Below are 27252 nucleotides of genomic sequence, written 5' to 3'. Positions count from 1 at the left end.
TTCGAATTTCACACCATGACAGCCAGGACACATCACCACTCGTGCATGAGCAAGCAAATCTGGATCGCCTTGCTGGCAAATGAATTAATCCTGCTAGTGAAAGAAACAAAGCGACGCTATACTTGCATGAACAAAAGCCCTTCCTTTCTCAAGAAGAAAAAACGAAAAATGTACAAAAAGAATATGAACCCTCATCGCCAATGCATGACTGTTAAAGCGTAAAAGGGGGACTCCCTGACCCCGCGAATTTATTTGCACTGGCAGTCGAAAGTGGCAAGGACCGTCTTGAGCACACTGCCGACAACGCAGAGCAGCTGCTCTACGGCGACGGACACGATAACCTTGGCCTTGGTCGCGATCAGGATAGACGACGGCAGGATGAGGACGCCGTCAGCGAGGGCCGTGATCTGCGCGCCAACCTCGGCCCCAATCTCAATGTGGTTGGAGCAGCCCTTTTGGCTAAAGGAGACGCAGTCACGCTGGCAGGAGCCGCGGCCGAGCGTGCAGAGGGCGAGCTGCGTGTCGGTCACGACGCCGGCCTCGACGGTCGCCTGCACCGCCGCGCCGAGGCCGTACACCTTTGTGTTGAAGAGGGCGACGGCGTCGGCCTGCTTTTCCAGGTACAGGCCGTGCAGGCCCGCCGAGACGGCCTTGACCTCGGCCGAGACGTTGGCGCCGGCGGCGAGGTCAATCTCGCCGCCGGCCAGCGCCTTGACCTCGGCCTCGATGCCGGCGGCTGCGAGGAAGACGAGCGTGTCGAGGCTAACCTGGCACCAGGGGTGCTCGACGTCGTAGGGCACGAACTCGGTGGGGGAGGCGGCGCAAAAGGGGGCGAGTTCGGCGTGCACGCTGGCGAAGACGTCGAGGGCCGGCGAGGGCCAGGCGCCGGTGAGGGCGGTGCCGGCGGCGCACGACTTGGCCGAGGCGTCCCAGCTCAGGCCCGGCGCGCAGCTGCAGGCCTTGGCCCAGGGGCTGTAGGTCATGGTCGCGGGGCAGGCGAAGCCTCGGATGGCGGTGTCGATGGCGGCCTGCACGGCGGCGTCGATCTGCAGGCCCGCGCCAGCACCGGCGGCGACGGCGGTGGTGGTGGTTCCGTTGATGCCGGCGGCGGCGGCGACCACGACGCCAGCGCCGACCTTGGCATCGGCCTTAGCGTGAGCATCAACGTCGGCGTTGACCTTGGCGTTAACCTGGGCGTTGGCATCAACGTTGGCATCAACATTGGCCTTGGCATCAATATCAGCGTCGACCTTGGCGTTGATGTCGGCATCGACCTTGGCCTTGGCATCGACCTTCGCATCGACATTTGCGTCTACCTTAGCATCAACCTTGGCCTTAGTATCAACATCAGCATCGACCTTGGTCTTAGCATCGACCTTAGCATCGACATTTGCGTCTACCTTAGCATCAACCTTGGCCTTAGCATCAACGTCCGCATCGACCTTGGCATCAACCTTGGCTTTAACCTCACCGTCGATCTTAGCCTTGGCATCAACGTCCGCATCAATCTTCGCATCAACCTTGGCCTTAGCATCAACATTGGCATCGATCTTAGCATCTACCTTAGCCTTAGCGTCAACGTTGGCATCGACCTTGGCTTTGGCATCAACGTTGGCATCGACCTTAGCATCTACCTTAGCTTTGGCATCAACGTCAGCATCGACCTTGGCTTTGGCATCAACGTCGGCGTCGACCTTGGCATCGACCTTCGCATCGGCCTTGACTTTAGCATCAACGTTGGCATTAACCTTAGCATCGACCTTGGCATCTACCTTGGCCTTGGCATCAATATCGGCATCAACCTTCGCATCGACTTTTGCGGTAACGTTGGCATCGACGTTGCCGTTAACACTTGCACCAAACTGTGCATCAGCCTTCGTGTCAACATCAGCTTTGACCTGGGCATCGGCCTTGGTCTTGGCATCGACCTTTGCATCGACCTTTGCATCGACCTTTGCATCGACGTTGGCATCGACGTTGGCATCGACGTTGGCGTTGACATTTGCATCAACCTTTGTGTCGACCTTGGCAGCAGTACCGGCCTTTGCGTTGACGTCGGCGTCAACCTTGGCATTGACTTTGGCATCGGCACCGACCTTGGCGTCAACAGCAGCACCGGCATCAACCTTTGCATCGACAGCGGCACCGGCGGCTACCTGGGCATCGACATCGGCACTGGTCTGGGCGTCGACGGCAGTGGCCGAGACTGCGGCCGCGAGGCCGAGCACAGCGAGAGAGAAACGCATCGCGAGTGTTGTCTGTATTGGTGAGGGGGGAAAGGGTGTATAGGCGGATAGAGCGTCTTCAAGGAGCGAATGGAACGAGAGGACCGATCGACACAAAAGATGTCTGATCTGAAGAAGAACAAGAAGACGGAAAGGTGATAAAAGGAGCGGACTGAAGGTGCAGGAAATATTTCTATTGCACATGAGGACCGTCGATACCGACTTATATATTCCATTTACATATTGGCACCACACAGTCCCTCCTGGCCCCTTGTCTATCGGGGTCCGTCCTGTCTCTCTCCATCTCCTTCGCCTCGCCTGTTTACACGGGTCCCTTAAGATTACGCCGCCCAGCATCACAGCCGGGGCAGAATGTACTCCGTACAGAGTGGAAGCCCATCCTGCCCCTGGTCCTGTTGGGCTTAATATTTCCTACTGGTACTGTCGCGGCCACCTATCCGTCCTGTGCTACTGCTCTAAGCGCATGTGGCATGGCCCCCTCGGAAGCTGGGGTGGGCCGACGGAGTATGGACATATATGCGGCCATGTAAGTACTCAGCAGGTGGCAAATAATGGGACGCGAGATGAGTGTGTACATATGTGCGGTCGGGCCAAGGGAAAGTGATAGCTTAACTGGAGATGGGGGCCCAATGCCGAGTGCCACCCTATCGGTCTGTATTCCATCACGGAAAGCGAACGCCTTGCTGGCATCGGCGCTCATGATGCTACATGTCATACAACAACATGTGTCAGTAAAACAATGATTTCTTGTGCAAACTGATCCGCCATGATGCAAAGCTCTCGCATGTATTCGCGAGCCCGCTACAGTGGTTTTTGCATGCAGTCGCAGCTTAGCTCGCCCAGTGACCCGACACGCTGGATCGGCGAGAGTCTATTTCCTCCAATCAGAAATCCATTCCCGGTAAAATTGCATGGTGGGAATACTTACTGGTAGTATTGGGCATGTGGTTGCAACTTGCAGCCAGCCTTGCCCCCTTGCTCACCGTTGTTCTCCGGCAGCTGTTGGCCCGCAGAGGGACAGGGATTGCTGGCTGGGCCCCGCCGAGCTATTGATGTTTTCTTCCCCTTTGCTGTTGGGTTCAAGGCTGTTGTTCTGTGCCTCGTTTCCGGTGTCTCGCACTTGGTTGGCCCTTTGGCCCATGTCCACAACGCATGCGGCCGAGTTGGGCTCTCGCCTCCACAGCCTCATGCAAGGTACCAAGATATTGGGCAAGGGGAAGGGTTGACAGCAGCCGACGTACCAGTGGTCCAGTACTGATAGAGTGGCTGGTGCTAAAAGGGTGAGAGACCCCGCCAAATCGAGCGGGCGCAGGCGCAGGCGACTTGATTGATTAATTAGGAAGATCTTATGCGGACCCTATACTTGTCAGAACGACGATCTGCAGGGAGCTCCTCTGTCTATACGGAAAGCCTCTCCTCGTCCCATTGAGTCACTTCTTTTTTGCCATCCGAAGTTGCAGAAACCCAGCAGCACTTTTACCTGTCAGTGTGGCTAGCAGCTTGGCAGGGCTTGTGTTGTTCTTTTCTTCCCTACCCCGCCAGTCAAAGTGACAAGGGTCCCTGGGTAAAAAGCAACATGATGCATGGGTGCGTATACGCTCGGTCCCTCGCCGTGCTTTTGATGGACAGCATGCAATCACAATTGGAATGCCCATCACAAGTCTAGAATCGAGATACCTCTGATAAACCAGGCACCAGCCCCTCATCTCCTGCTCTTGGGTTGCCCCTTCTTGCATCGCCATCATCTGCCGCGCATCTCGACCCTGCCTATTTTTCAGGCTCCTTATTATCGCGCAGCGAAAATACTCAACCGGCCCATGTCAATTTTCCTTGGGTAGCTAGTAGCTTCCACCTGGCGGTTCGGCGAAGAGCCGTGTCTCAGGTTGACAATCAACGCTGGGCCTCAACCTGGATGTCTTCAAATAGCCGCTCAATAGCCAGCGGGGGGCTGTTGGCTGTTCACGTAATATTTTTCACGAGTTTCCATGCTCCTTCGCCGACCGCTGCCAGCAACATGTACTGGATAGAAGCTGATTCGCAAGTCACAACGCATGTCTCACCACATGTACGGCGCTGGCAGCACAACCTGGCCAGGGGGTTGCTTGTTCCGCGACAGAAAATATTAGAAGCGTTCGGTATAGAGAAAAAAACGGGCGTAAGGCAAGACATCGGAAGAGGTTTGGGCAATGTCACTAAAGAAATTGCGTGTCTCGCTCCCTTTTGTCATGTCTCAGTTTGATGTCAGCCTTGTATGTATTCGGATGAGTTCAAAGATTTTTATGATTATCTATGCCTACATATGTTTTGGCTCAGACTTGCCTTTACGACGTCATCGCCATGCGCCAGTGGAATGCGACGAGCACGAGGCGAAAGGGGTTAGCCAAAGAGCAAACGCACAGTTCGGCTGTACTTCAATCAGCAAAATCTGAATCATAGCTCGGAAGTATCTGTTGTTATCATCACCGCCAAGCGAAATTTTTCTCTTGTACGGAGCACTTGCTCCCAATGGCCACTTCGCCCACGTTGCATCGTCCAGGTTCTTTCGTTCACGTTGCTCGAGCGTCAATGAGCGTCGTTCCTTTCGTTCTGCCGCTTTCCATCTTGGCCGTCCTGGCGCCGAATTGTATCTTGTCGCTGCAAGTTAGCTTTGGGGCTTAGATTCCTTAGTTCTGACAGTTTCGCTGGACTTGCCGCTCTTTTTTTCTCCAACGATACAGCCTGCAGGCCAAGATCTCTGGCAAGTAGCCGCAAAATGCGTTTTGCAGGCTCAACATCTCCTTGGCCGCCTGAGTTGTCTCCAAAATCACACTTTTGCCAGACTGGTATCTCCATCGCCCATTTAACCAGGTTTTCGTCGAGGAACGGAAAGCGAACTTCCCGACCCCAGTGAGACATGACCCTGTCATCGCGGCCCAGATTTCTTCTTCCAAGGCGTCCGACGTCGAGTTTGAGCTCTTCGATTAGTCCTCTATAGCCTAGCCTTTGAAAGGCTATACCATGGCGCGAGTATCCGCCAAACAGTTCATCGGCACCGAGCCCCGACAGAAGGACTCGAGCCGTTGTAGCATATGGTGAAGATTCCGTGTCGATGGCAGTCTGTGCTAAGCCCTGACCTCGGGCTGCAAAGTACAAGGCAAAGGCAATTGAAAGATCCATCTCTGTATTATGTGGGAAGATCAAGTCCACTACAGTTTTCCGATGCGATGTGGTCTCGGAATACGGTACATTCACCTGTAAATCGCAGTCAGTATCGTATGATGCGCGGACACTCCGCGAGGACGTACTGCTACAAATCTCCACTTCCTTCTGGGACAAGTATTGATTAATTCCGTGAATGATTGTCTACCAGTTATGCGGTCTGGGCAGAGTTCACATAGTTTCTCAACCGTGATGTCCTTATGTTGCGCAGCTATTCGAGGATTCTCAAAGGCGACATTCAAAAGATCAATCTCTTGATCTATTGGGAGCAAATCGTCTGTAAGACGAGCCAGGACAGTGCAGTCGAGTCCGCCAGAAAATAGGACGGCTACACGAGCTTGCGATTCGTTTGCTTCAGGCGGCACAGGAACTCCTTGTACACGATACCGTAGCGATTGTAGCAGATGGTCCTTCAAGGTACAGTGGGCTTCAGAGGTTTCTTTCAGTTCCTTCGGGTCCTCTGGCACGGTTTCGTTGAACTTGCCGAGAGCCGAGATCTGTGTCATCAGTAAAAGCAACTTTTACTCATCCATCGTTGGACTTACAAATTCGCCATTGCTGTCCCAATTGTGCCGTGATGGCTCTACAGTGGGAAGAAAACTGCTGGTAGTCAGTAAAATGCTGTAGCACCCGTCAGCCTCCACCTCCAGCCAGCCAGCGGTCAGCGCATCCGATATACTCGATAACTGTAGCGGGGATCCTGGCTTTGAGAGAAGCGATCGTCGTCCCAAGCGATCGCGGCCGTAGTATAATGTCCTATTTGGCTTGTCCACGAAAACAAAAGCAAACGGCCCGTCGATTGCGCGTAGCGTGTCAAGAATCGCTCTCTGGCCGCGGATGCTTGCCGCCACCAGCTTCGACAACACAATTTCACCGTCATTGCCGGTCACAGGCTCGCCATGGATTCTCCAAGCCTCGCCATTCCAGCAGAGCGCCGACCCTGAGTCCTGGTCCAGGAGGGGTTGTGTGGTTGTATGATTGCCGCGCAGCGCCAGTACGGTGGACGTCAGGGAGATGCACAGTTGTGAATCATTGTCCGGGACAGTGATGATTAGGCTGCCAAGATGATCAGGCCCGCGACTGCGCAATCTTGTCTCCAAGTCACTAGATATGGGAAACGGAACGTCCTGGGAAATAGCAGCATGTATGCCGCACATTCTTCTGGCCCTGCCCGGGTCGTCGAATCGTCAACTGTTGTTGATGCTGGTAAATTTTTAGCGGGCTTGAAATAGCCTGTTGGTAGATGTGGCGGTGGTGATACGCCCCACGTGGCGGTGCTGCGGCCGGTGAACAGATGTAATCTGAAATATATGAGCGATGATATACATGACTTTTATTCATTTCCGCGTGTGTAAGTATTAGCTGGTTATGAATTGATATTGAAGCGCACCGGGCTACCGCTGGTGTAGGAATTGCCACATGGGTGGGAAAATTGAACGGCACGTAATGATAGCGCTGGAGTGGCTTTGCCCTACTGACATTTCGAATGCTTTTTGGAGCAGCTCAAAAGTCCTGCAATACTGTCTCAAACAACTATGAAAGACCATATCATATTATAAATCCATTCAATATCGTAAAAAATAACCACAGTATCCTTCTCTTTTGTCTTGTCCGCTAGAAAGCCTGTTGCAGCGTATCACGCGTCAGGACCGTGTAGCTACCCTGGATGCCATTGAATGGTGAGATTTAATCAAGCCTGCATCACACATTGCCTCCGGCATTAATTTATACCTAGGAAGACTTCAAGATCATCTCAACTGCTTCATCCACACCATTTACCACTACTGTCGGATTGTTGCCTGTTCCATTGGCGAGTCCATCGAGCCATCCTTTGCCCGTGCGGTCGACCCACGCGCTCTTCAGACCAGATGCCACCGCACCACATACGTCAAAAGGGTTCGAAGATACCAACCATACACTTCCAGGGTTGCCCTTCTTACCAGCCATATCCACAAAATTCTCATAGACTCTTGGATGTGGTTTGAAAACGCGCAACGGCTCGACGCTGATGACCCTAGTCGACGGCAGGACACTACTAGCTCGTGCTAGAGCAGGAGACGTAGACATGGAAGCAGCCAGCATGCTGGGATCGCCGTTTGAGAATACATATGCAATTACCGATTCGTCTCTGGCAAGAATTTCCAAGCCGGCATCCGCGTCAGGAAATGTATCTAGGCCGTTGTACGCACCGGTGATGCGTTCCTCATCGGCGGGGCCAAGGTCCACGCCGAGCTCCGCAGTAGCTTGTCGGAAAGACCATCGCGTTATATCGCTGAAACTTTGGTAGTTGTCTGGGTGCAAAGTCATCAGTATTGTTTAATCGTGCAACTTGAGCATGCTAGCTCACTCATGCTGTTGCTGCGCCATGTGTACTCTAACTGTAGAGTTCTGGCCCGCGTAGCGAGGACCTTGGCTTTTTCGTCCCCATACAGTTTTGATAGTTCTGTAGCAATCGATTGCGTTGATAGGAGCGTGCCATAGAGATCAAACGCGATGATGGTTTGTGCCATTCTTGCTGTTGTCATGCGGCGATACTGTACTGTGAGTCAGCCGGCGCGAAGCAGACAGAGCGCCCGGGTCAGCCCCACGATGAGTGTCACAGGCCACAAGGCGAAATCATTGTATACTTACCGTATCTTGCAAATGCGCTTGATTAATATTCTACAAGATTCCACGAATATGGCTGAGAGTATTTAAAGACCATTGATGGTGTCGGCGGGGTTTTTTGTTTTCATCCCCTGGGGCAGATATAAGGTGAGCAGACTAGACAGCCAATCACGGCTGGATCGCAACACCTAGCAGGTTGGCATCCACTAATCCGACCGCACGATTACATCACCGACTTACTACATTCAATGTAAAGTAGCCTGTCATCACCATGGAAGAATCTGAACACGACAATTTTGCCGTTTTCAGGGACTGTCTCTCGACAACGCTTCTGGAGAAAGAAAAGATCAAGTCGGAGCCGAAACGACGACGGAGGTCCAAAGTTTCTGCCACGAACTCACACCCACACGCGAGCTCGCAGCACGAAGCGGAGGAGCTGGCCGATTTCATCGACTATCTTGCCCATGAAATATTCGAAAATCTACCACAAGAGCTTCGGGATGTAGACTACCGATCATGGAGGGACTCCCAGAGCCTTCAGCACCAGTTTTCTCTGCCACTGACGGTGGACAGTTTGGAGATGTTGAACCTTCCATTGTCAATATCGGAGACACTCAGAACATATAGCCTGATCTCATCTGATCCGACGACATCTTCACCACTACCACCCACAGCCGAAGCCTTTATTCTCCCAGCACTGTCTGCTTACCTTTCCACTCTGACCACTGCCCCCCCGGCCACACGAGAAACAAGGGCAGAGGAATGCGAAATCTGTGAGAGAGCGTGGATACCACTTTCATATCACCATCTCATTCCGCGTTTTGTTCATGACAAGGCGGTCAAGCGCGGCTGGCACAAAAAGGAAGATTTGCAAAATGTGGCATGGCTGTGCGGTGCCTGCCATCGCTTTGTGCACCACTTCAAAAACCACGAAGAGTTGGCAAGAGACTACTATACAGTCGAGCTCCTACTAGCAGAAGAGGAAGTGCAACAGTGGGCGAACTGGGCAGCTAAGTTGCGGTGGAAGGGAGGAGGAGTTCGCCGCCGATGATGCCGGTACCTTGCGCGAGCCTTGCTGTGACACTATCGAGGCACTGAGAAAAGCTTTTGTTTCTTGGCGTCTAAAACTACGGATCAAATAATTATCCATGGATGTAATTTGAGCAACTAGAAGCTAAATGAAATGGTGAGATTATATCACGCCCAACAACCGACCATTTTTAGCCTACTTGGTTGTCTATTTGCTCTGTGCCATGTAGACACAACATGCAAATTGTAGTTCAAGATACCACGACAAACTGTACATAGGGAAAAAAGGGAACACGGGGAAAGAAAACTGTCTATGTTGATTTGACTCGACTTTGAGGGTAGAGACGCCACATCGTTTGCTTTGCGTATGATGGAGCCAACCACGCGTTCCTGTTCACATATGTGCCACGTACTACTTGCTACTGCACCGGGAATGACCACAGCACATACAAAAAAAACTGATTCACACGACAAAAAGAGAAAACACTCCGGTACAGGGAATCGAACCCTGGGCTGCTCGGTTCAATGAATATTTGAGAGCGAGCGATGTTAGCCACTACACCATACCGGATAACAACTGACAAGTGCTGAGCGGGTCAGGATCCGCTGGGCAAACTGGCGACGTTATGTGGTAGAAAAACCTTTTGCTTCGCCAACACGTGAAAAGGTAAAAAAAAAAAAAATGAACCCTAGTGGGCAGTGGCTTTCACCGAGGTGGGCAGTAGAAAATCCAAAAAGAAAATAGACTCCGGTACAGGGAATCGAACCCTGGGCTGCTCGGTTCCAACTTGAGAGCGAGCGATGTTAGCCACTACACCATACCGGATGTTTTTCTTGTTGAACGTCGGATCCTTATTGAATACTATCAAGGTCTGTGATAATATAGGGTTTCGGACTTTGCTTGCAGCGGGACTAGCCTCTCAGCATTGTATCGTTCCATTGCAGCAATTCTAAGACGAGCAAGGTTGCGTATTTCTTGTATGACTCCTGGTTCACTTCACAGGGTCCAAACTGCATTATTTTTCTGTATTTCTCAGAAAACGATATACTACTTAGCAGCAAATGAAGCGTCAACATCCATGCTGTCTTTGCGACACTTTGGCAGTCGGTTATCACCATCGAACCTAGCAATGCTGCACCTAATTACAGCAAACGCCAGCATATTAAACATTAGACTAGGAAAAGGGTTCACTTACTTCAAAAGTCATAACGGTCCGCTGTTACTCTTGTGACTGTTGAGCTACCATTGGCTTATCATCATTCGACATATCTCGAACCGATAGCGGATCGGTTCCGCGCCGGCTATTTCCACATACTGCATCGCCACCTCGTAGCTATACCAATTATTCGATTTGCGTCACAATGAACCATACCTGGCCAAGTCATCTGCATATTAACCGAGACCTTACGACTTCTGCCGTAGGAGGGATGTGCGGAATCAGCGCGCCTCTGAGAGCGTGCGGAAGTTTCCATTGATCGTAGTGCCACTCCACCTAGCTAAATTTTAGTTATCCTTCCTCAAGCACCGTGCAGCAGGACTGCTTCCTTTTCCAACACACAACACTCTACCTAGCCACCGATAGCCGAGGAATCTTCCGCTACATGTGAGGTAAAGTTCAGTCCATAGCGCTAAAAAGGAGCTAAGGGCAAGCCGCAACTACGACACAAGCCATGGGGCGCGACGACGAGGGAGACGGCCTTAGCCGAAGACGGCGCGACCATGGTGATGACGGCGATAGGAGACGTGATGGAAGACATCAAAGGTCACGGAGGAGGTCACCGGGCGATGAAGACCGCGACAGACGTCGCCGCAGGTCGCGAGATCGACGCAGGTCAAGGACGCCAGACTCCGCCAGCAGATCCAGCCGCGACCACCACAACAGTCGACAACGCGATAGGAGCCGCGACCGCGAGAGACACCACCGACGTAAAGACGACGATGGAAAACATTCATCGCGTCGTCGGCGAGAAAATGAGCACGACCACGACAGGCCGGAGGACAAGAGCAGAGCTAGCCCTGTCCGCCGTGGGGGCCCTCTTCCTTCACAGGAGGCGTCGTTCGCAGTGACTCAAGGCGAGGAGCCCGAGAAGCCCAAGGAAAAGGCAAACTTTGGGAACACCGGTCTTTTAGCAGCGGCTTCCAACGCGGTGACGCAGGCGGACGGCTCCACCGTGACCCTCAAGTATCATGAGCCGGCCGAGGCGCGCAAACCTCCGCCACGGGATCAGTGGAAGCTCTACGTCTTCAAAGGCCCGGACATTGTGGACACGGTAGACTTGAGCGCGCGGAGTTGCTGGCTCATTGGCCGAGAAATGGCCGTCGTTGACCTGGCCGCCGAGCACCCGAGCATCAGCAAGCAACACGCCGTCATCCAGTTCCGCTACACGGAGCGGCGCAACGAGTTTGGCGACAAGATCGGCAAGGTCAAGCCGTACCTGATCGACCTCGAGAGCGCCAACGGGACCATGCTCAACAATGGCAAGATACAGGACAGCCGCTACCTTGAGCTTCGAGATAAGGACATGGTGCAGTTCGGGCAGAGCACGCGCGAATATGTCGTAATGCTAGCACCTCGCGAGTAGCTTCGACACTGATCTGCATATGAAGCATAAAACCAAGGTACAAATTGATGAAGATACAAATCTGATGAAGTTTTGAGATGTAACGTTGATGCTGCCGGATGAGCAGAATCATGTCTGGCAGTCAGAGTCTCGGAGAAAGGACTGTCGCACCACGCCGCACGATGCACGCTACTTTAGCTTCTACACTCTGCACAACAACACCTAATCGACCAAACCACGCCAGCATGTGAAGCACGGAGATTTTCGATTGTGGCGCTTCCGGTGGGCGCAATACTTTGGGTACCTGCGGCGCCCGGGAGCCTAAGCAGTTACGTGACTACCATCCATAACATTGCCACCTTTCGTGTTCGCAAAGCGATCTGGGAAGTAGGCACAGGGGAGAGAGATTGTGGTCTCATTTCGCCATTAAGGTTTAGCTTGCGGCAGCATGTGGACAATGAATGACGCTAGACAAGACTCATCGCCATATTCTATTGAGGTACTCCGAACCATGGTAAGCTCGGCTCTCTCCTCGTGACGAGTAGGCCCTGCGTTTGTTGCAGTTTTTATTATGGTCTTCACACCAAAGAAGTGCAATCGTATTGAGTGATGCGAACGCAACAGAGCTGCATGGCTAGCGACGACGCACAAGATCCGTGTTGGAGACGGTGCGACATGACAGGACGCACCTCTTCAAATCTTCTGCCAATGTGTTCCCGAGAGAAAACCTTTATTCGATTAAATCTGATCACTCTTCACGTACTTGACTCCATCTACAGTTCACCATGGCTACAACGCAGCCACTTTTCTGCGCCTCCGTCTCACCATGCCACGCGTGCGTGCCGCGACATGTCATAACATGTCGCGTAAAAGATATTTCTGATGGTCCGCTGCCCCATAGAAAGCTATTCATATCATGCGCGTTTGTCTTCTGTCCTCGGCAGACGGGATCTGCACATGCTAGATGCTGCCGATAGCCGAGTTCTCCTGTCTGTCTCCGAGAGATGCGCAGCTGAGAAGCGAACCAACACATCATCTAACCCGGGCGGCAGCGACCCGCTACGCCACCGGCCGCCTGCGGGCGACAGTGGCTATGCAGGGACGGACATTGAAGTAGTAGCTTCGTCTCCCCTGGTGTAATACACACACCTTGCCCAAGTGTCATCTGTTCTAGCGTCGGTGTCTCGCGAGCGGACTCCGAGTTCTTTGAAGCTTGTACAGTCTTACTTTTCAGAGTCTAGCGGCCGTTTGAAGTAGGATCACTCCCCTTGCTAGTGCACGGCTATCGTCAAACTTCTCCTCCTAAACCCCGTGATGGGCATCTGCCTCCCTCGTTCACTGCTTGCCGGCCAGCGGCGCCACCTGGCTCTCGCACGCACTAACATCTTTAAGCTTCTGTGAGGCGATTGCTCGGTGACTGCGAAATCCTCTTCACAACGTTACGGACGGTGTGTGAAAGCGATACATGGCCACCAAAACTCGACGTCGCCGAGGCTGTCGTCAGGCAGGCAAATCAGCTATGAAAGAAGCAGATATGAGGCCGACAGCCGCAGATTGAAAGTTATAAAGACAAACTGAAACCCCGACTTCTTTCTCTCTCTTCCCTTCCATCTCCCATCATTCCGTTATTGAATCCGTATTACTCCAAACAAAACTCCATTAGGATAACATAATCAGCTGCCCGCTCTTGCAACCAACACTGGACGGACTCTTCCCGACGCTATCAGTAGGCGACTACTTTGTTCATTAATCATCGTTTGGTACAACATAATCAATTATTATGCCTGTCGCTTTTGAGGCTTCTACTCCCAAGGCCTCCACACTGAAATCTCACACCATGGTAAGTTCCGTGACCTTTCAGCAAGCTACTCGGGGATATCCGACGAACCCACTCACTGACACGCTCGCCCTAGCCACAGCCGGGTACAGCGAACCGCAACATTGCACGCTACGAGACGACGGCCGTGTACACGCATCCAGACGCCGAGGTCGACATTGTCCTCGTGCATGGTCTCAACGGCCGCCCCGACGCGACGTGGACGGCTCCCGACGGCACCTTCTGGCCGACGGACCTGCTGCCGGCCGCGCTGCGCGGCGTGCCGGCCAATGTGCTCGTGTACGGCTACAACGCCGACGTGTACTCGCGGCACAATGACCGCAGCGCCAGCGACAACTTCATCCACCAGCACGCGCAGACGCTCGTGACGAGCCTGACGCTCTTCCGGCGCGGCGAGGGCCGCGGCCGCAACCCCCTCGTCTGGGTCGCGCACAGCCTCGGCGGCGTGCTCGTCAAGCGCGCGCTGCTCTACTCGTCCGACCTGCGCGCCGCGCACCACGACGACTACCGCTCCGTCTTCGTGTCCACCTACGGCGTCGTCTTCCTCGGCACGCCGCACGCCGGCGCCGGCGCTGCCGCCTGGGGGTGCGCCCTCCAGGCCATGTCCGACGCCGTCCTGCCGCGCAAGCTGTTCGAGTCGGAGCCGGTGCTGCTCCGCACGCTCAAGAGGGACAACGAGACGCTGGCCAACATCAACAACCACTTTCTGGACATTTACCAGCGCTTCCGCATCCACATGGTGCACGAGAACCACAAGACCGACATCAAAGGCACAAGGTAAGCCGAGTCCCCCCCCCCCTCCTTCGGCCCACCAGAGCTCGAGATTGGGCTAGACAGGTCCCCACGATCGGCTAACAGAAATGTTCTTCCCTTTTAGGATCCTCATTGTCGACTCCAACTCGGCCAGCCCGCAGCTGCCCGGCGTCACCTACTACGGCGTCGAGGCCACGCACTCGCAAATGTGCAAGTTCGGCTCGGCCAGCGCCCCGGGCTTCCGCGCCCTCTCGACCGACCTGCGGCAGTGGGTGCTCGACGCGCCGGCGCTCATCCGCCAGCGCTGGGCCGTCGAGGACCGCGAGCGCGCGGCGCGCGTCCAGAGCGAATGTACCGAGCGCATGGCCGGCTCGCCCTCTGCGAGTTACCACCACAAGGACGAAGTGACCGCCACCGCCGCTGCCACCGCCGCCATGCCCTCTGCGCCGCCGAGCCCCGCGCCGCCGTACTCTGCCGTGGCCACGCCGCCGCCTGCCTACGAGCGGGTGCCGTCGTCGCAGCCACCACTGCGATACGGGCCGGCCCCGACGTCTGCTGCTGCTGCTGCTGCTGAGGCTGCTGCTGAGGCTGCGGCTCTGGCGCCCCCGTCCCTGTGTGCTTGCCACTGCTGCCGTCGCTGTCACGGGTCGTTGCCGCTGCCATCCAGTCAGGAGTTCCAAGATGACAACGTCGCCGCCGTCGTTCGCGGCATCTCCGCGGCCGCCTCCCTTGCATGCCTCGCCGCCGAGACCGTCGTCGTCAGTGTCGCTGAATTGGCGGCCGCCACCGTACGGAAACTGCCCCCCTCCCCCTCACCGTCACCGCGATGTGAGCGGCATGCCGCCGCACCGGGAAAGCGACCTGGGGATTCGCTTCTCCCGCGCTTTGTCTGACGAGGCACTGCAGGACGACAGTCCGCTAGGTCATGAGTCGAGACGCCGGCACTGCGTGATCACACACCGATCACGACGTTCCATCTCAATGACTCGTTCTTCTTCTTCTTCCCCTTTCAACCTTTTTGTCTCTTTTTGTTGATGCTTCAACTGTTGCGGAACGGTCGTTCCGCGTTCTAGACACACAGACGCCTTTCACGGGGCCCGACACCATTTTATTGATTTCAGCCTGTTGCACTGTCACTTTTTGTTTTTGTTTTTGTTTTGTATACCTAGCGCCACGATACTTTCTGTTTCGTCACTTCTGTCTCCCGCATACAGCACTGTCCTCTCATCAAATCTAAATTGATTTAGTTTCTAAGTATCTTTTTACTATACTCCGTCCATTATTTAAGTTCGAGAAAACCTATCCTGACTCGTTCCTGGAGCATGGGTAATCTATCATAGCTGACTCGTGAATGCCATTGTACTGCCGGGCATTGCATGGGCGGCGCTCTACAGTTATGCCCGACACAACCAAGAGTCAAAAAAGGCCATCCTTGGCTGTCGGTCCACCAAAGAGGTCGTTTCGATTTGATGCGGAGGAAACTGTTCGAAACCGCGCAAAAGGGCCCATTGGAAGCAGGGTAAGTAGTCCCTGCTCGAACCTGTGGATTCCTGACCCTGTACTCCGTACGGAGTATTTACTGGTATCAGTATCCGTACTCAGCCTCGACTTTTACGAGGTTTTCGCCCAGCTCCTGTTTCAATATTTGCCATGATGATTGCCATGCCACCCCCTAATGACTTGCTCGAACTCGCAAAGAACATGTGAAGTATCCTCAGTTACTTACGATGGGATCCCTGAGTCGACTGTCGATCACCATCCGAGATGACTCGCGCTAACCTTGACAATATCCTGCATTCATACCCTGTAGTTCAAACGTGCGTTGGCAAGCTGTGTCCGTCAGGCTCAAGGTCCAAGCCACCACGCACCGCTGTGGCTAGGCAACTAGGCTGCTGGGGTCTTGTGTTTTCCAAGGATGCCCTGCCGAGGGAAAAGGGCCCTTGCTTGGCTGCTTGGCATTGCTTCGAAGAGAAAAGAGGGGATCGCCGCAATTTCAGCCACTTTGCAGACACCGCTTGTTGGTGGACGGTTGCCTGCCGTTTCATTCCCCCATATTGTGCTGGGTCTGCGCCATGTGGAGTGACGCAATATTCAGTACACACAACTCCACGTCCATAAACTGTCGCTCGTTTCGAAAATAGTGAACTCAAAAATAGAAAGGAAAAATGAAGAAAAAAGCTTTCAGTACAGAGCGGCCCTCTACACGTGTTTGGAGTCAGTCCTTTGCCGAGTATCGCTGGAAGTGAGCTTCCGTTGTTCGGCGACAGCCGACGCTTGAATCCTTGCTCTGTTTCCGCGACTAGACAACAGAAGATTTGCGACTGCTGCAGATGATGGACATACGAAAGGCCTGTCTTGTGTGGGTCTTGCTGGTCTTGCTCTTTGCTTTTCATGCCACTGAGTAATTGTCCCTTCTCCAACAATATTGCACCACATTTCGGCTGTGCGTGGTTGCTTGGCTGCTCTGCACGAAGTTACCCTTCCGCTGCACCTTGGTGGAGGGATATGGTGGTTCTTCGCTCCACAAGGTGTCTCACATCTGTCAACGACGCCGGCTATGCAATGTGGCATTGCGTCGTGAAAAACTGTGACGAGCGACTAGTTTTAGATGGAGGAGAGGCCTAGGGTAAAGCAGAAGACCAATCTTGATAATTCCCATCTACATTGAATGTGGGTGACGCGGTACTTACTCTATGGCATCAGAAGTGCAACGCCCCGGCTTGACACGTATGGATGAAGAGATCCGTCTAGAGCTGCAGGTCGAAGCGCCGAGGCGTCACGGCTGCAAGAGGACCCGGACCTGGGATACTGCGAGTTGTGTTAGGCTCTTTCAGCCCGAAATCCTCGGGTTCGTGTCCAAAGTTGGCTGCATTTGCATTCCAGGAGTCTGCTAAGTAGAGGCAAACTCTTGTAGGCGTAGATTGCTCGCCGTCATAAGTTGCAGTGGAAACAGTGACTATCGGTGATATTTTCCTTGAGTTCAGAAAGAAGGCCGTCGTATTGAAAGTTCATAGTAGAAACATGGCGAGAAGAAAATTTCCGTACGAGCTTCACCTTGTTTGTCCAACAAGGTACCATCTACACGAAACTCGAACGCCTGCCATAATGGGATATTCACGGACGGGCCAGTTCCTAGGTAAGAAGAAGAAGCAGGGGCTGCAGACTAGGGACAAATGGAGATTGCCTGAGAGAGACGTGCTGACGTGCTTGCCACGATAATCGATTTTTTGCCAGTGGTAACAGACCCTTTTCGGTATCCAGATAGAATTCTTGACAGCTTGGAGATATTCAGAAATCATCGTGTAAATATCTGGGTCGAGATGCATCGGATTTATGCCGATACCGTTGCAGTCATCTGTCTCCAGGATCGTGAAGGCCCATTTTAATCGTTGAAAGTCACGATAGTAGCTGGCCAGGTCAGACGACGACATTGGACTTGCCACTACCCGAGACGGTTCTGGTGCAGCTCATGATAGGCTTATACACGTGTTTCCCGAAATAGGCACTTTTGTAATCTCGTAGGCACCGCAACACATTTTTGATGATCAGGGTCTTTTTGCCTTTTAGTTGTACAGCGAAGTGGGATATAAGGAGCAAAGCGTCGATGGCTAACAATCGTTCAACCTGGCAATCACTGCTCAGTAATCTGTAATTAGCTGCCACATGATGAATTTTCTTTACTCGGCATTGTCGACCACTAGACAGAGAAGAAAAAACACATCGCCGATGTGAACCCTCCAGACTGATTGCTGCGCAACACGAGCAAAAAAAAAAGAGGCCGAGCTAGTTGGTATAGCTCCACATGAAGTCCAAGGATGTAACATTTGCAACGCACTAGATGCAATTCAATCAATGTATCATGTACTGGCTCCATTCTGACGTAGCTGGTATGAGACGTGGGCTCCGTTGGTGAGGCTATGTGGATGCCCGTTGATAGCGAGCATGCTTGTCAGCCGTATTGATAAGAGTAATCAAAGTGTAACTAACAACTGATGGAGGGTTGGAACGAGGAAAAGACGGAACGACGTTATGGCGCCAGAATGCCAAAGTGAGCGATCATTATCAAATTGGGCTGAGCGTGCACATCAATGAGATGAGGATGGGGTATTCAGTGTGCCGTCTATTATGCTGGGCCACTTAGAGAGGCACAGCAGGGACGTGATTGGCGTAAACGCGTATTGAGGCTGCTGGTATTAACTCTATTGACACATTACATCAGCTAACTTTGCAATGTGCCACCTGTAACACTGTGCTCAGAGTCAAGTTGTCAGTGCTCTGATGGTTGTATCTTGCGGGATGCCGTGTAACTTGTGGAAGTAGGCCGATTTGATCGGGTGCAGGTGCATCGTGCAGAGTACCGAATCGCGACGATCTTGTGCTACACGAGCCGATGGCCAGAGTTTGATTTTGCATTCCCGTTCAAGTTGCACATCGGTGTGCTTGGACGGGATCCGCGAGGACCACGGTAAAAGCGGTTGGTTGCAAGATAGGCCGCGACGGGGATAGTCGGTATTGTGCGGCGGGCGTTATGGAGGGGCCAGCGAGAGGCGGCGCAACCCTCCACCGCACATGCCCATGCAATGCGGCGCTCTTGCAGTAATCTGTACCAGTACGGACTACTTGGTATGTATTTGGCTTTTCCGACCATAGGTGCATTCTGCTGCGAAGGGGTTGACGTCACGGCATCCGTAGTGGTATCCATCTGTCGTGTCTTAAGGCTCCAGTTTATGCCCCATTTCAGGTGTCATAGCGTGGGAACGAGAGGCGCACCAGCAGCCCTGCCTGCCTGCCATCATGGCTATATTCGTGGAAGAGAAGGAAGCGAAGCTAAGAAAAAACCGCAGTTGAGGCGGCGGAAGAGATGGTGGATCATGGCGTCTTGGCGTTTTGACAGCAAGGGTGGTGGGAGAGAGAGGCTGGTGTATTATTGCGCGAGGTCGCAGCAGTACTTGCGTGCAGGAGGCTATGTGTGCAGTCTCCCTGCCTGTCCACAGCGAGGCAGACTGCGCGCGGTGGTTGCTTATTCGGTAAGTACGGACGCGGTCTAGGCAACAGTCTGGACGGAACAGACGGGGTCCAAACAGATGGCGCATTGCCGTGTTTGCGTGCGTGTCGAGCCTGCGAGGGAAATTGGCTACGTGGATACCACTGCGTCATGAGCGTGATTATTTGCAGGCGCGGTGGGAAAGGAGATCACGGAAGAGCTATCAGTAGGTCTTTGGGGAAAGATACATACATGGCCGTACGAGACTGAGTGTAGCTGAAGATGGAAGTAGTGTCGGCTTGGGCGATGAACGGACCTAAGTAGTGGGAGGCGAGATGGTGACAAGATGAGAAAAGCTACAGCGTTTGCAGACTTGTTGGCCACGACTCGTGCGTGATTGGACGGCAGGACGGTAATCCGTCACAAGCTGTTGGGCGTAGGGTTTTGAACGGTGGCCGAAAACTGTGGCTTGACGAGGACGGGCGGGTTCCAGGGACCAAGATAGATTACAGGGGGCTTGCAGGGCAATTGCAGGGTCCTCGCAGGGCCAACCAGCGCTATCGTGGTGGCCAGGGCCCAGGTTCATGGTACGAGATGGCGGGGGTGCTGTTACGAGGGACCCGATGAGCCAAGTACCGTATACAGTTCCCCGTACTCCGTCCTGATAGCACTACCAGGTACTTTGACATGCTTGATTACAGGGAGCAGCTGGGCAACGGTAGGCGGGTGCACCATAAGAACAGCGGGCTGCACTGTACTGATAAGTATCTGCGGCGGCGTTATCTCAGTAGACAGAGCCAGGCGAACAGTCTTGAAACATGATCGCCGTCGGGTACGTGATTGGAGGAATAGAGCGAAAGACGAGTCGTGTTAATTTGACTCGTTTTCTGTTTTATTTTATTTTTATTTTTTGGGTTCAAAAGCTTCTTTCAGAAGAGGGTTGCACCACCTGAATAATGGAAGTAACTCTGAAATTGCGACGTACCAAAAGTGACAGACATGGCAAGAAAGGTGTACCATTCGATGAACCACTGAGTACGGAGTATGAATACGGCACCTGAGGTACCTCTCGCAGTAACCCGAACAATGGCCTGTCTCCCTACGGTCCACTCGGTTTAAAACTCTGAGCCGAACGTCTCCGTTTGCCCATCCGCTTTTGCATGTGCCTCGCAGCCCGCCCGCAGACCCCCGTCCAATATGGTGCTGCGCTCTATGCACTTTTTTCCTCCCACATCCGCTGCAGGCCGACGCCACAGTTAAAAATTCTGTCCCCTCGCCCGTACCGTAACCGAAAAAAAAAAGCACTCTCCCTTCCCTCCAATAGACAAAACATGTGGATCAGATATGGATCTCGTTGGGATCGTGCCGGAACCCTCGCCGCCACTCACAGCGTGTCGCCGCCACATGGTACCTGTCGGCCGCTCCACCGCCGACGTCATTACGGCTCCAACTCGGCCCGGGTACGCTCGCTCACCACCGCCGTCACACTGCATCGCCATGTACCTTTCAGCCCATGTCACCCCCCTGCTACATGGGCTATTTTAAAGAAGAAATCCCAAGAGAAAAAAAACACTGGAGACTGAAAGATAAAATGCCGCAGTTGCGTTATCACCTATACACGGCCTTCGTTCACCAGTGACTTCTGACTTGTCCCACCTCTTGCTCCCTGCCCCAGTCAAAAAATAGAAAAAGAAAAATTCTTTTTTTCACTACTCATGCTGGAGCCCGCCTGAATTCGACAGGCCAACCGCGCAGTACTGTGGTATCAGGCTCCGCAGTTGATGCTCCGTAATGACGCCTGTGTAAATGGCGGGACTGATAAACATGGACACGGTGTCGACGCTGAGGCAGAGACTGGCGTTTTGTACTATTGACAGAAGATAGCTTCTGAAACCCGCCTCTTTAGGATTTCTCCCTCTTTTCATCTATATAAGAGGGATGCCCGCCTCTTCAAATCCACTTTCGATCGATTCATCACTCTCATCAAACCACTGGCTGGCCTATCAACTTACATCCTCATCTCCCTCACATTGCCAAACGATTCATCAACTTTCTTCTCCTAAACCTCTCAATACCACACAAACTTACTCCCCTTTTCACAATGGCTCCCGTCGCTATCACCCCCGAGGTCTCTCCTGAGCGCCACATGATCGTCAAGAAGGTCGAGGGCAACCGCTCGCACTCCAGCTCCGTCTCCTCTGTCCACTCCATCCAGCTCAACGACGGAAACTCCATCCCTACCGTTGCTCTGGGCGTCTACAAGGCCCCCAACGGTCAGGAGACCGAGGACGCCGTCACTGCCGCCCTCGACGCCGGTTACCGCCACATTGACTCGGCCGCCCGCTACGCCAACGAGGAGGCCTGCGGCCGTGCTATCCGCCGCTGGCTCAAGAAAACCGGCACCCCCCGCGAGGAGGTCTTCATCTGCTCCAAGCTCTGGGACGCCGACCACGGCTACGAGGCCACATTCAATGCCCTGTGCTCCTCGCTTGACAAGTTCGGCCTCGACTACCTGGACCTGTACCTGATCCACTCCCCCGCCGACGACGAGGAGAAGCGTCTCGAGTCGTGGCGCGCTCTGGAGACCGCCCAGCGCCTGGGTAAGGTCAAGTCCATTGGCGTTTCCAACTTTGGCGCCGCCCACATCGAGAACCTGATCGAGAACGCCACCGTCGTTCCCGCCGTCAACCAGGTCGAGGTCCACCCCTTCTGCCAGCGCCAGGCTCTTGTCGACCTGTGCGACAAGCACGGCATCAAGATCGAGGCCTACTCTCCCCTCGCTCGCGGCAACAAGCTCGAGGACCCCACCATCGGCAAGATTGCCGAGAAGTACAACAAGACCCCCGCCCAGATTCTGCTGAACTGGAATGCCGCCCGCGGCAACGTTGTCCTGCCCAAGTCCCTGACTGCCCACCGCATCAAGAGCAACTTTGAGTCGTTTGACTTCAAGCTTTCCCCCGAGGACGTCGCCACCATTGACGCTCTCGAGTCCAACTACGTCACTGGCTCCATGCACAAGTCCAGCGACTAAATGCAAAGACAACCCTACCTTTCTTTTGTCTTGCAGAGGATAATTCTTGGACTGGTTCCTCGAATATGATACCACCTCTTCTTTCTACGACCATGAGACTGGGCATTCCCCGCTGTCTACTGTGAAGCATCACAATGGCCAAAGGGGCAGTCTAGTGGATATTATGAGCACACAGCTCTGGCTCAACCAGATTAGATATTGCATAGATTGGGTAGCTGGCGTTTTCCTTTATGTTTCCCATATAGTCCCACTTGAGGACCCATTCATTTGATAGAGAAATTGAAAGTTTCAAACATCATTTTATTTTGCCCTCCCTTACCGATGTGAAAGTACGCCGACAAAAATGCTAAATTTGGAGTTGCTGTTGTGTACCTGTATTAATCTTGACGCGTGTTTGCTAGCTTAGATGGCAACCCTTACAAGGATGCCTACTCCTGGTTATGAACCTTACATTGCAAACAAAAGATGAATTGGACTAAGAGGCCGCGGCGGGCAAGTAGATTGAAGGTGAAGTTGTCTACAACTGTGCTACTGAGTAGGCGATCTGATAGACAGGCATGAACAGGTCGACAATTTCACGCATGCTCATTCGACAAAATTTCGAGGTGGGTAAAGTGTCATGCGTATGCATCGGCTGTGGGGGCGAATTCGGGTGGGTGATGAAAAGAAGATCGTGAGATCTGAACCGGGTGGTTTGCAGGTCCCACCGCACCTTAATTATTAGCACGAAGAAAAAAAATCTGGGGCTTTGGTCACGCAGACAGCGACTCCGTTTAAAAAGGTCCAGGCCATGAATAGACCGCCATAGTGTGAGGGGTTACCGTTTTGCGGCTGCAGAGAGGGAGTTGGAAGGTGGGAAATACTCAATGCAGGGTACGGGAACTTGCAAAAGAATGTGCAGGGATTTTTCTCATATAATCATATGTGGCGTCCCCAGCTTTATGGGGAGCGTGTGCCTGACATGCACCCATCCATCATCCTCACCAGGGCACCACCACACACGGGAACCGCGCTACCCAACCAGGAGACAGTACATACTCGCACCCGCAAACGTGGCGCGTGAGAAACTGCCTCGTTGGTCAGATGGGCTCGTTAGTTTGCAGCACCGCGCACCGTGTGACCAGACTCAGCCTTGCGCTCTGATCAGCCGCTGGTCGAGAGCAGACGAGATCGACCGAGAGATGCTACCGTTACGGACATCGTCTACCACGAGATGAACGCGCCGACTGGCCACCGGGCAACGCTGGACTTGCCATGGCTTACCGCAGTGGAGCTGACCGCGTGCCCGGTTCGTTGTCGACTCCTGGGCAAGAACGTCTTTGTTCGAGGCTACGCTGCGGCCCGAAGCTGCCCTGAGCCATGACTATCTATTGTCCATGACGGCCGAAACAAAGGCAGCTGAGGGGCGATGCCAAGCCACGCCCTTGGCATCTTAGCTTTCCCCGAGTCTCAGCTTTGGCCGTTGTCGAAATGACCATGATTCCTACATCTTCACATTTTATCCTGCCTAGATCCAACATTGCGACCGACAGAACAAATCTGCGCGCCATGAACGCGGCGACGGATTTCTACCGCTCACAGGTCGGTGGCACGGGCGTCATCAACTACAGCTATACCGATTTTCCCTGGCGCCTATTCCTCAAGGACGTCTACTACTTTTTCGTCTACTGCTGGGCGCTGCCATGGATAATTCTGCCTCTCACCCCAGCCGACTCGGGAGAGCTGGATGAGCTCTACCCCAGCTGGGCCAACTTGTGGTGTCTCGCCGTCCACGGTGTTCTTGTTCTCCTGCAGACGGTCTTTCTGCTCGGTCTGGTCATCGCGGTGCTGTTTCCGGTCTGGCTCGGCGCGGTCTTTGCCGGCGGTTGCCTGTTCCTCAACTGGCTTCTTTGTCTTCTTCTCAACGGCAAAGGTATGACCTTCCAATCGGACGAGAAGTACGCCAAGGCGCTGCCAGAGCATGAGCACGAGCAGTGGATTTTCTTGAATGGTGTTGCCGCAGGGTATGTACACGCGCAGCTGCTTGGACAACTGCCAGTTTTCTAATGTGAGATGCCGTTCTAGGGAGCATTGGATGAAAAACAACCTAAACAGACTTGCCATAACATTTGGCCGGCCGATTCTTGGTGTCCACAACCGCACCTCCGGAATAATATTCGACGTCATCGAGTGCCTAATACAGCGCAACTTTTCCTATGCCACCAACGATGTTCGTGTATGCTACAAAATTGTCCGAGATGTGCTTTACGACCCGTCAAAAACCAAGGTCATTTTTATTCTGCATTCACAGGGCGGAATCGAGGGTGGACTGGTGCTCGACTGGCTCCTGCAAGAGATGCCGCAAGATCTCTTATCCAAGTTGGAGGTTTACACGTTTGGCAACGCCGCGAACCATTTCAACAATCCCCATCGTCATGCCGAGTCGCAGGCTCTGACAATTAGAAAGCCAAGGGAGGCCCTCGCGACATTGGTAACGGAGGCAAGCTTCTCTGGCATGCAAGTCGATAGCTTGGTCGATGTAAGTGACGGCAGTCGCCCGTCCCTTGTGGCCCAGTCCTCGAGCATGTCGGCAACGTCGAGGAGCTGGAACGCCGCGCAAGACCGTGCCATTGGATACATTGAGCATTTTGCACACACGACGGATTTCGTTGCCATGTGGGGAGTTTTACATTTTGCGACAAACAGAATGGGATCGCCACAGCTGCCCAGATTCATGGGACGTCTCTTCAGTCGGTCCACTAGGCGTGGCGGCCATCAATTTAACCAGCATTATCTTGACGGCATGTTTCCGCTGAAAAGAGATGCCGAGACAGGAGAGTTCATCGGGGCGGCCGAGGAAAATGAATTCATGGAAGAGATCATCAAAGTTGGCAAGGAGGGCGCCGCGATGGATAACACGCGGGAGGCTTTCGACATTACATACATGGGCACAACGGGATTTGGGAGCGGCGACATTACCACACCCGTTGAAGTGCATGGCGCACCTAGCAAGAAGAAACTGGTGCACGAATACAAAGTCAAGGATGTCTGCCGGCTTTGGAGCTACAGGAACGGACGCAGTCCGCATGACACCACGTCGGTGACGGGCGCGGAAGCCATAATGGCACGCACTGCTACTCTTTGAGTCTCTGATAAGAGTCAAGCGAAGTTCCCTTTTTTTCAAGAGGTGTAAAGATTGATCACCGCAATAGATTAGACTGGTAGATCGCATGGCAGTATCGAGATTGCAAATCGCCGATGACGAATTGAATCCCATTTGAAGAACAGACTAGGGTTTGGTGGCGTTGGCGTTGAGATTTAATGACAATTCCATACAATACACCTTGTAAATACTAATATCATCTAGATGCCGTTGGAGCTCTTTCCTCTATTGACATGGCACTGCAATCCGTAGCTCATGCAGCATTTTAGCTCATGGTGCTGCAAGCTCTATGCCATGGCCGATGGCACTCAAGGTGCCATCGGCAAGGTTTCAAGTTGTGTTAGCTGATAGTTTGAAACAGGGAGATGATTTTGAGAGCGCCGAATATACAGCAGCTGATTTAGCTTTGGTCGCATCCACACAACCCGATGGGAGGCTTGTCGGTGTACTCGGGTATAGGTCGGGGACGTGCTCAGGCTCAACCTTCCCGACGCGCGTGTAGCAGCTGATGCGTGTAAAATACACGGGCACGGACGCTGAAAAAGACTTGATGTCATGGCGAAGTCTTGGAATGGTCTTGAGATGATGCGGGGCGAGAAATGACTGGAAAGGGCCAAAAAAAAGGACAAGGTTTATTAGGGCATGCATGCATGTCTGACCCATGACAGAGTACTGATACCAGCAAGTACACGACAAGCCTTCATCCGTGACAAGGATCAGGATCTCTGGCATTGACCATGTAAAATTGTTCATCTCTCAAGCAAAATATTGATCACAGACTTCACAGTCCCAAAGTGGTCCCATGATGGCCAGACGAGATGAGTTGGCGACGACCAGTCAAGGTCGTGATTGCGGGGTCCCGGGCACACCTTGATCAGTATGGGATTTCAATCAACATCAGACGGTGGCGTCGCCAATACTTGGGGGGGTGACAGCGCATCTCCTTTAGTCCCAACCGGGCATGCAAGGGGCCGGGCTGCTACAAACCTGCGGTACAAGAAAAAAAAAGATCCTTTTGCGCACGGGCGCGGCGCAATCTTACCGGGGTTCGACGAGCAGGGCAGACGAGGCGTCGGACAGGCAGCCCACAGCCAAGTCCCCCATTGTCATGAAAAGGCCGTGCTCTGCGAGAGAGGGAGAGAAATCGACGGGAGCGGAACTGGGGTTCAATGGCACAATGGGTTATTGATGATGATGATGCTGATGATGATGCGTATCGGCGCCCGGCCCTTGCTGGGCCCTGCGGTCATGGCGGCATGAGCCGTCTGGCTTGCTGGGATCAAGGGACCTCCCCTGACAGATGTGACGACGACGGATGTGTTTTGATTGCGATGTGGAAAAAAGAAACGAAAACGAGCAATCAGAACAGTGAAATAAATAGAAATAAGATTCAAGAAACAGAATAGATTACAAATAAGTAAGGAAAGCATTGGGATGATGAAGCGTCAGAATGTCGCAGCCAAGAAGTGCCAGCGCACAGCTTTGCAGCCATCATTGGATGAGGCGAGATGAGAGTGAGAGTGAGAGGAGAGAGGGTGATATGTTATCCGTACAGCATCAAAGAAGCCAAGCTTCAGCAATACCGATGGTAATTTATCGTTTTAACCTCTCGGGTATAAAATAAAGTCTATCCGAGCGGAGGTATTCCAACTACTCAGTACTGAGTATCAGTACTACCTGGTTAGCTGGTTAGTTGCTTAGCGCAGCACGTTGCATGAATCCGCAGCACATCGCGACAGGGCTTTTGCAGAGCATCCGGCGTTTTAGCCTGGAGCTCGGTTCGTAGGATGAAACCCGATTGACAAGGGCCTCCTCTTTTTTATGTTATTTTTTTTTTGGTTGCCTTTCGTTTTCCTGAGCAAG

At 53.2% G+C, this 27252-nt stretch overlaps 7 protein-coding genes and 2 non-coding genes across 9 annotated transcripts; 5 read left to right on the top strand and 4 right to left on the bottom strand.

The window, feature by feature from the left end:
- Window positions 1-248: 248 nt before the first annotated feature.
- V2A60_004526 (uncharacterized protein) lies at window positions 249-2246 on the bottom strand (the record flags this gene model as incomplete). Its single annotated transcript, XM_083255843.1, has 1 exon — window positions 249-2246. The coding sequence occupies one exon, from the start codon at window positions 2244-2246 to the stop codon at window positions 249-251; it is 1998 nt and encodes a 665-aa protein (XP_083111969.1).
- Window positions 2247-4792: 2546 nt separating this feature from the next.
- V2A60_004525 (asparagine synthase-domain-containing protein) lies at window positions 4793-7954 on the bottom strand (the record flags this gene model as incomplete). Its single annotated transcript, XM_083255842.1, has 6 exons — window positions 4793-4880; window positions 4957-5477; window positions 5531-5941; window positions 5990-6571; window positions 7224-7735; window positions 7792-7954. The coding sequence occupies 6 exons, from the start codon at window positions 7952-7954 to the stop codon at window positions 4793-4795; spliced, it is 2277 nt and encodes a 758-aa protein (XP_083111968.1).
- A 368-nt stretch (window positions 7955-8322) lies between these two features.
- On the top strand, window positions 8323-8678 carry V2A60_004524 (uncharacterized protein; the record flags this gene model as incomplete). Its single annotated transcript, XM_083255841.1, has 2 exons — window positions 8323-8553; window positions 8625-8678. The coding sequence occupies 2 exons, from the start codon at window positions 8323-8325 to the stop codon at window positions 8676-8678; spliced, it is 285 nt and encodes a 94-aa protein (XP_083111967.1).
- Window positions 8679-9566: 888 nt separating this feature from the next.
- On the bottom strand, window positions 9567-9651 carry V2A60_004523. Its single transcript has one exon. It is a non-coding gene; the product is annotated as a tRNA-Glu (tRNA).
- Window positions 9652-9826: 175 nt separating this feature from the next.
- Window positions 9827-9906, bottom strand: V2A60_004522. The gene has a single exon. It is a non-coding gene; the product is annotated as a tRNA-Glu (tRNA).
- An 845-nt stretch (window positions 9907-10751) lies between these two features.
- On the top strand, window positions 10752-11663 carry V2A60_004521 (SMAD/FHA domain-containing protein; the record flags this gene model as incomplete). Its single annotated transcript, XM_083255840.1, has 1 exon — window positions 10752-11663. One exon carries the CDS (start codon window positions 10752-10754, stop codon window positions 11661-11663), a length of 912 nt encoding a protein of 303 aa, XP_083111966.1.
- Window positions 11664-13422: 1759 nt separating this feature from the next.
- V2A60_004520 (uncharacterized protein) lies at window positions 13423-15125 on the top strand (the record flags this gene model as incomplete). Its single annotated transcript, XM_083255839.1, has 3 exons — window positions 13423-13482; window positions 13556-14256; window positions 14357-15125. The coding sequence occupies 3 exons, from the start codon at window positions 13423-13425 to the stop codon at window positions 15123-15125; spliced, it is 1530 nt and encodes a 509-aa protein (XP_083111965.1).
- Window positions 15126-21317: 6192 nt separating this feature from the next.
- V2A60_004519 (NADP-dependent oxidoreductase domain-containing protein) lies at window positions 21318-22247 on the top strand (the record flags this gene model as incomplete). The annotated part of the gene is made up of 1 exon (XM_083255838.1): window positions 21318-22247. The coding sequence occupies one exon, from the start codon at window positions 21318-21320 to the stop codon at window positions 22245-22247; it is 930 nt and encodes a 309-aa protein (XP_083111964.1).
- Window positions 22248-23717: 1470 nt separating this feature from the next.
- On the top strand, window positions 23718-25371 carry V2A60_004518 (uncharacterized protein; the record flags this gene model as incomplete). The annotated part of the gene is made up of 2 exons (XM_083255837.1): window positions 23718-24250; window positions 24312-25371. 2 exons carry the CDS (start codon window positions 23718-23720, stop codon window positions 25369-25371), a joined length of 1593 nt encoding a protein of 530 aa, XP_083111963.1.
- Window positions 25372-27252: the final 1881 nt, after the last annotated feature.

The sequence above is a fragment of the Cordyceps javanica genome, chromosome 3, assembly GCF_051103115.1.
Source record: "Cordyceps javanica chromosome 3, complete sequence".
Classification (NCBI taxonomy): domain Eukaryota; kingdom Fungi; phylum Ascomycota; class Sordariomycetes; order Hypocreales; family Cordycipitaceae; genus Cordyceps; species Cordyceps javanica.
This window is presented reverse-complemented; position numbering and strand designations above follow the sequence as displayed.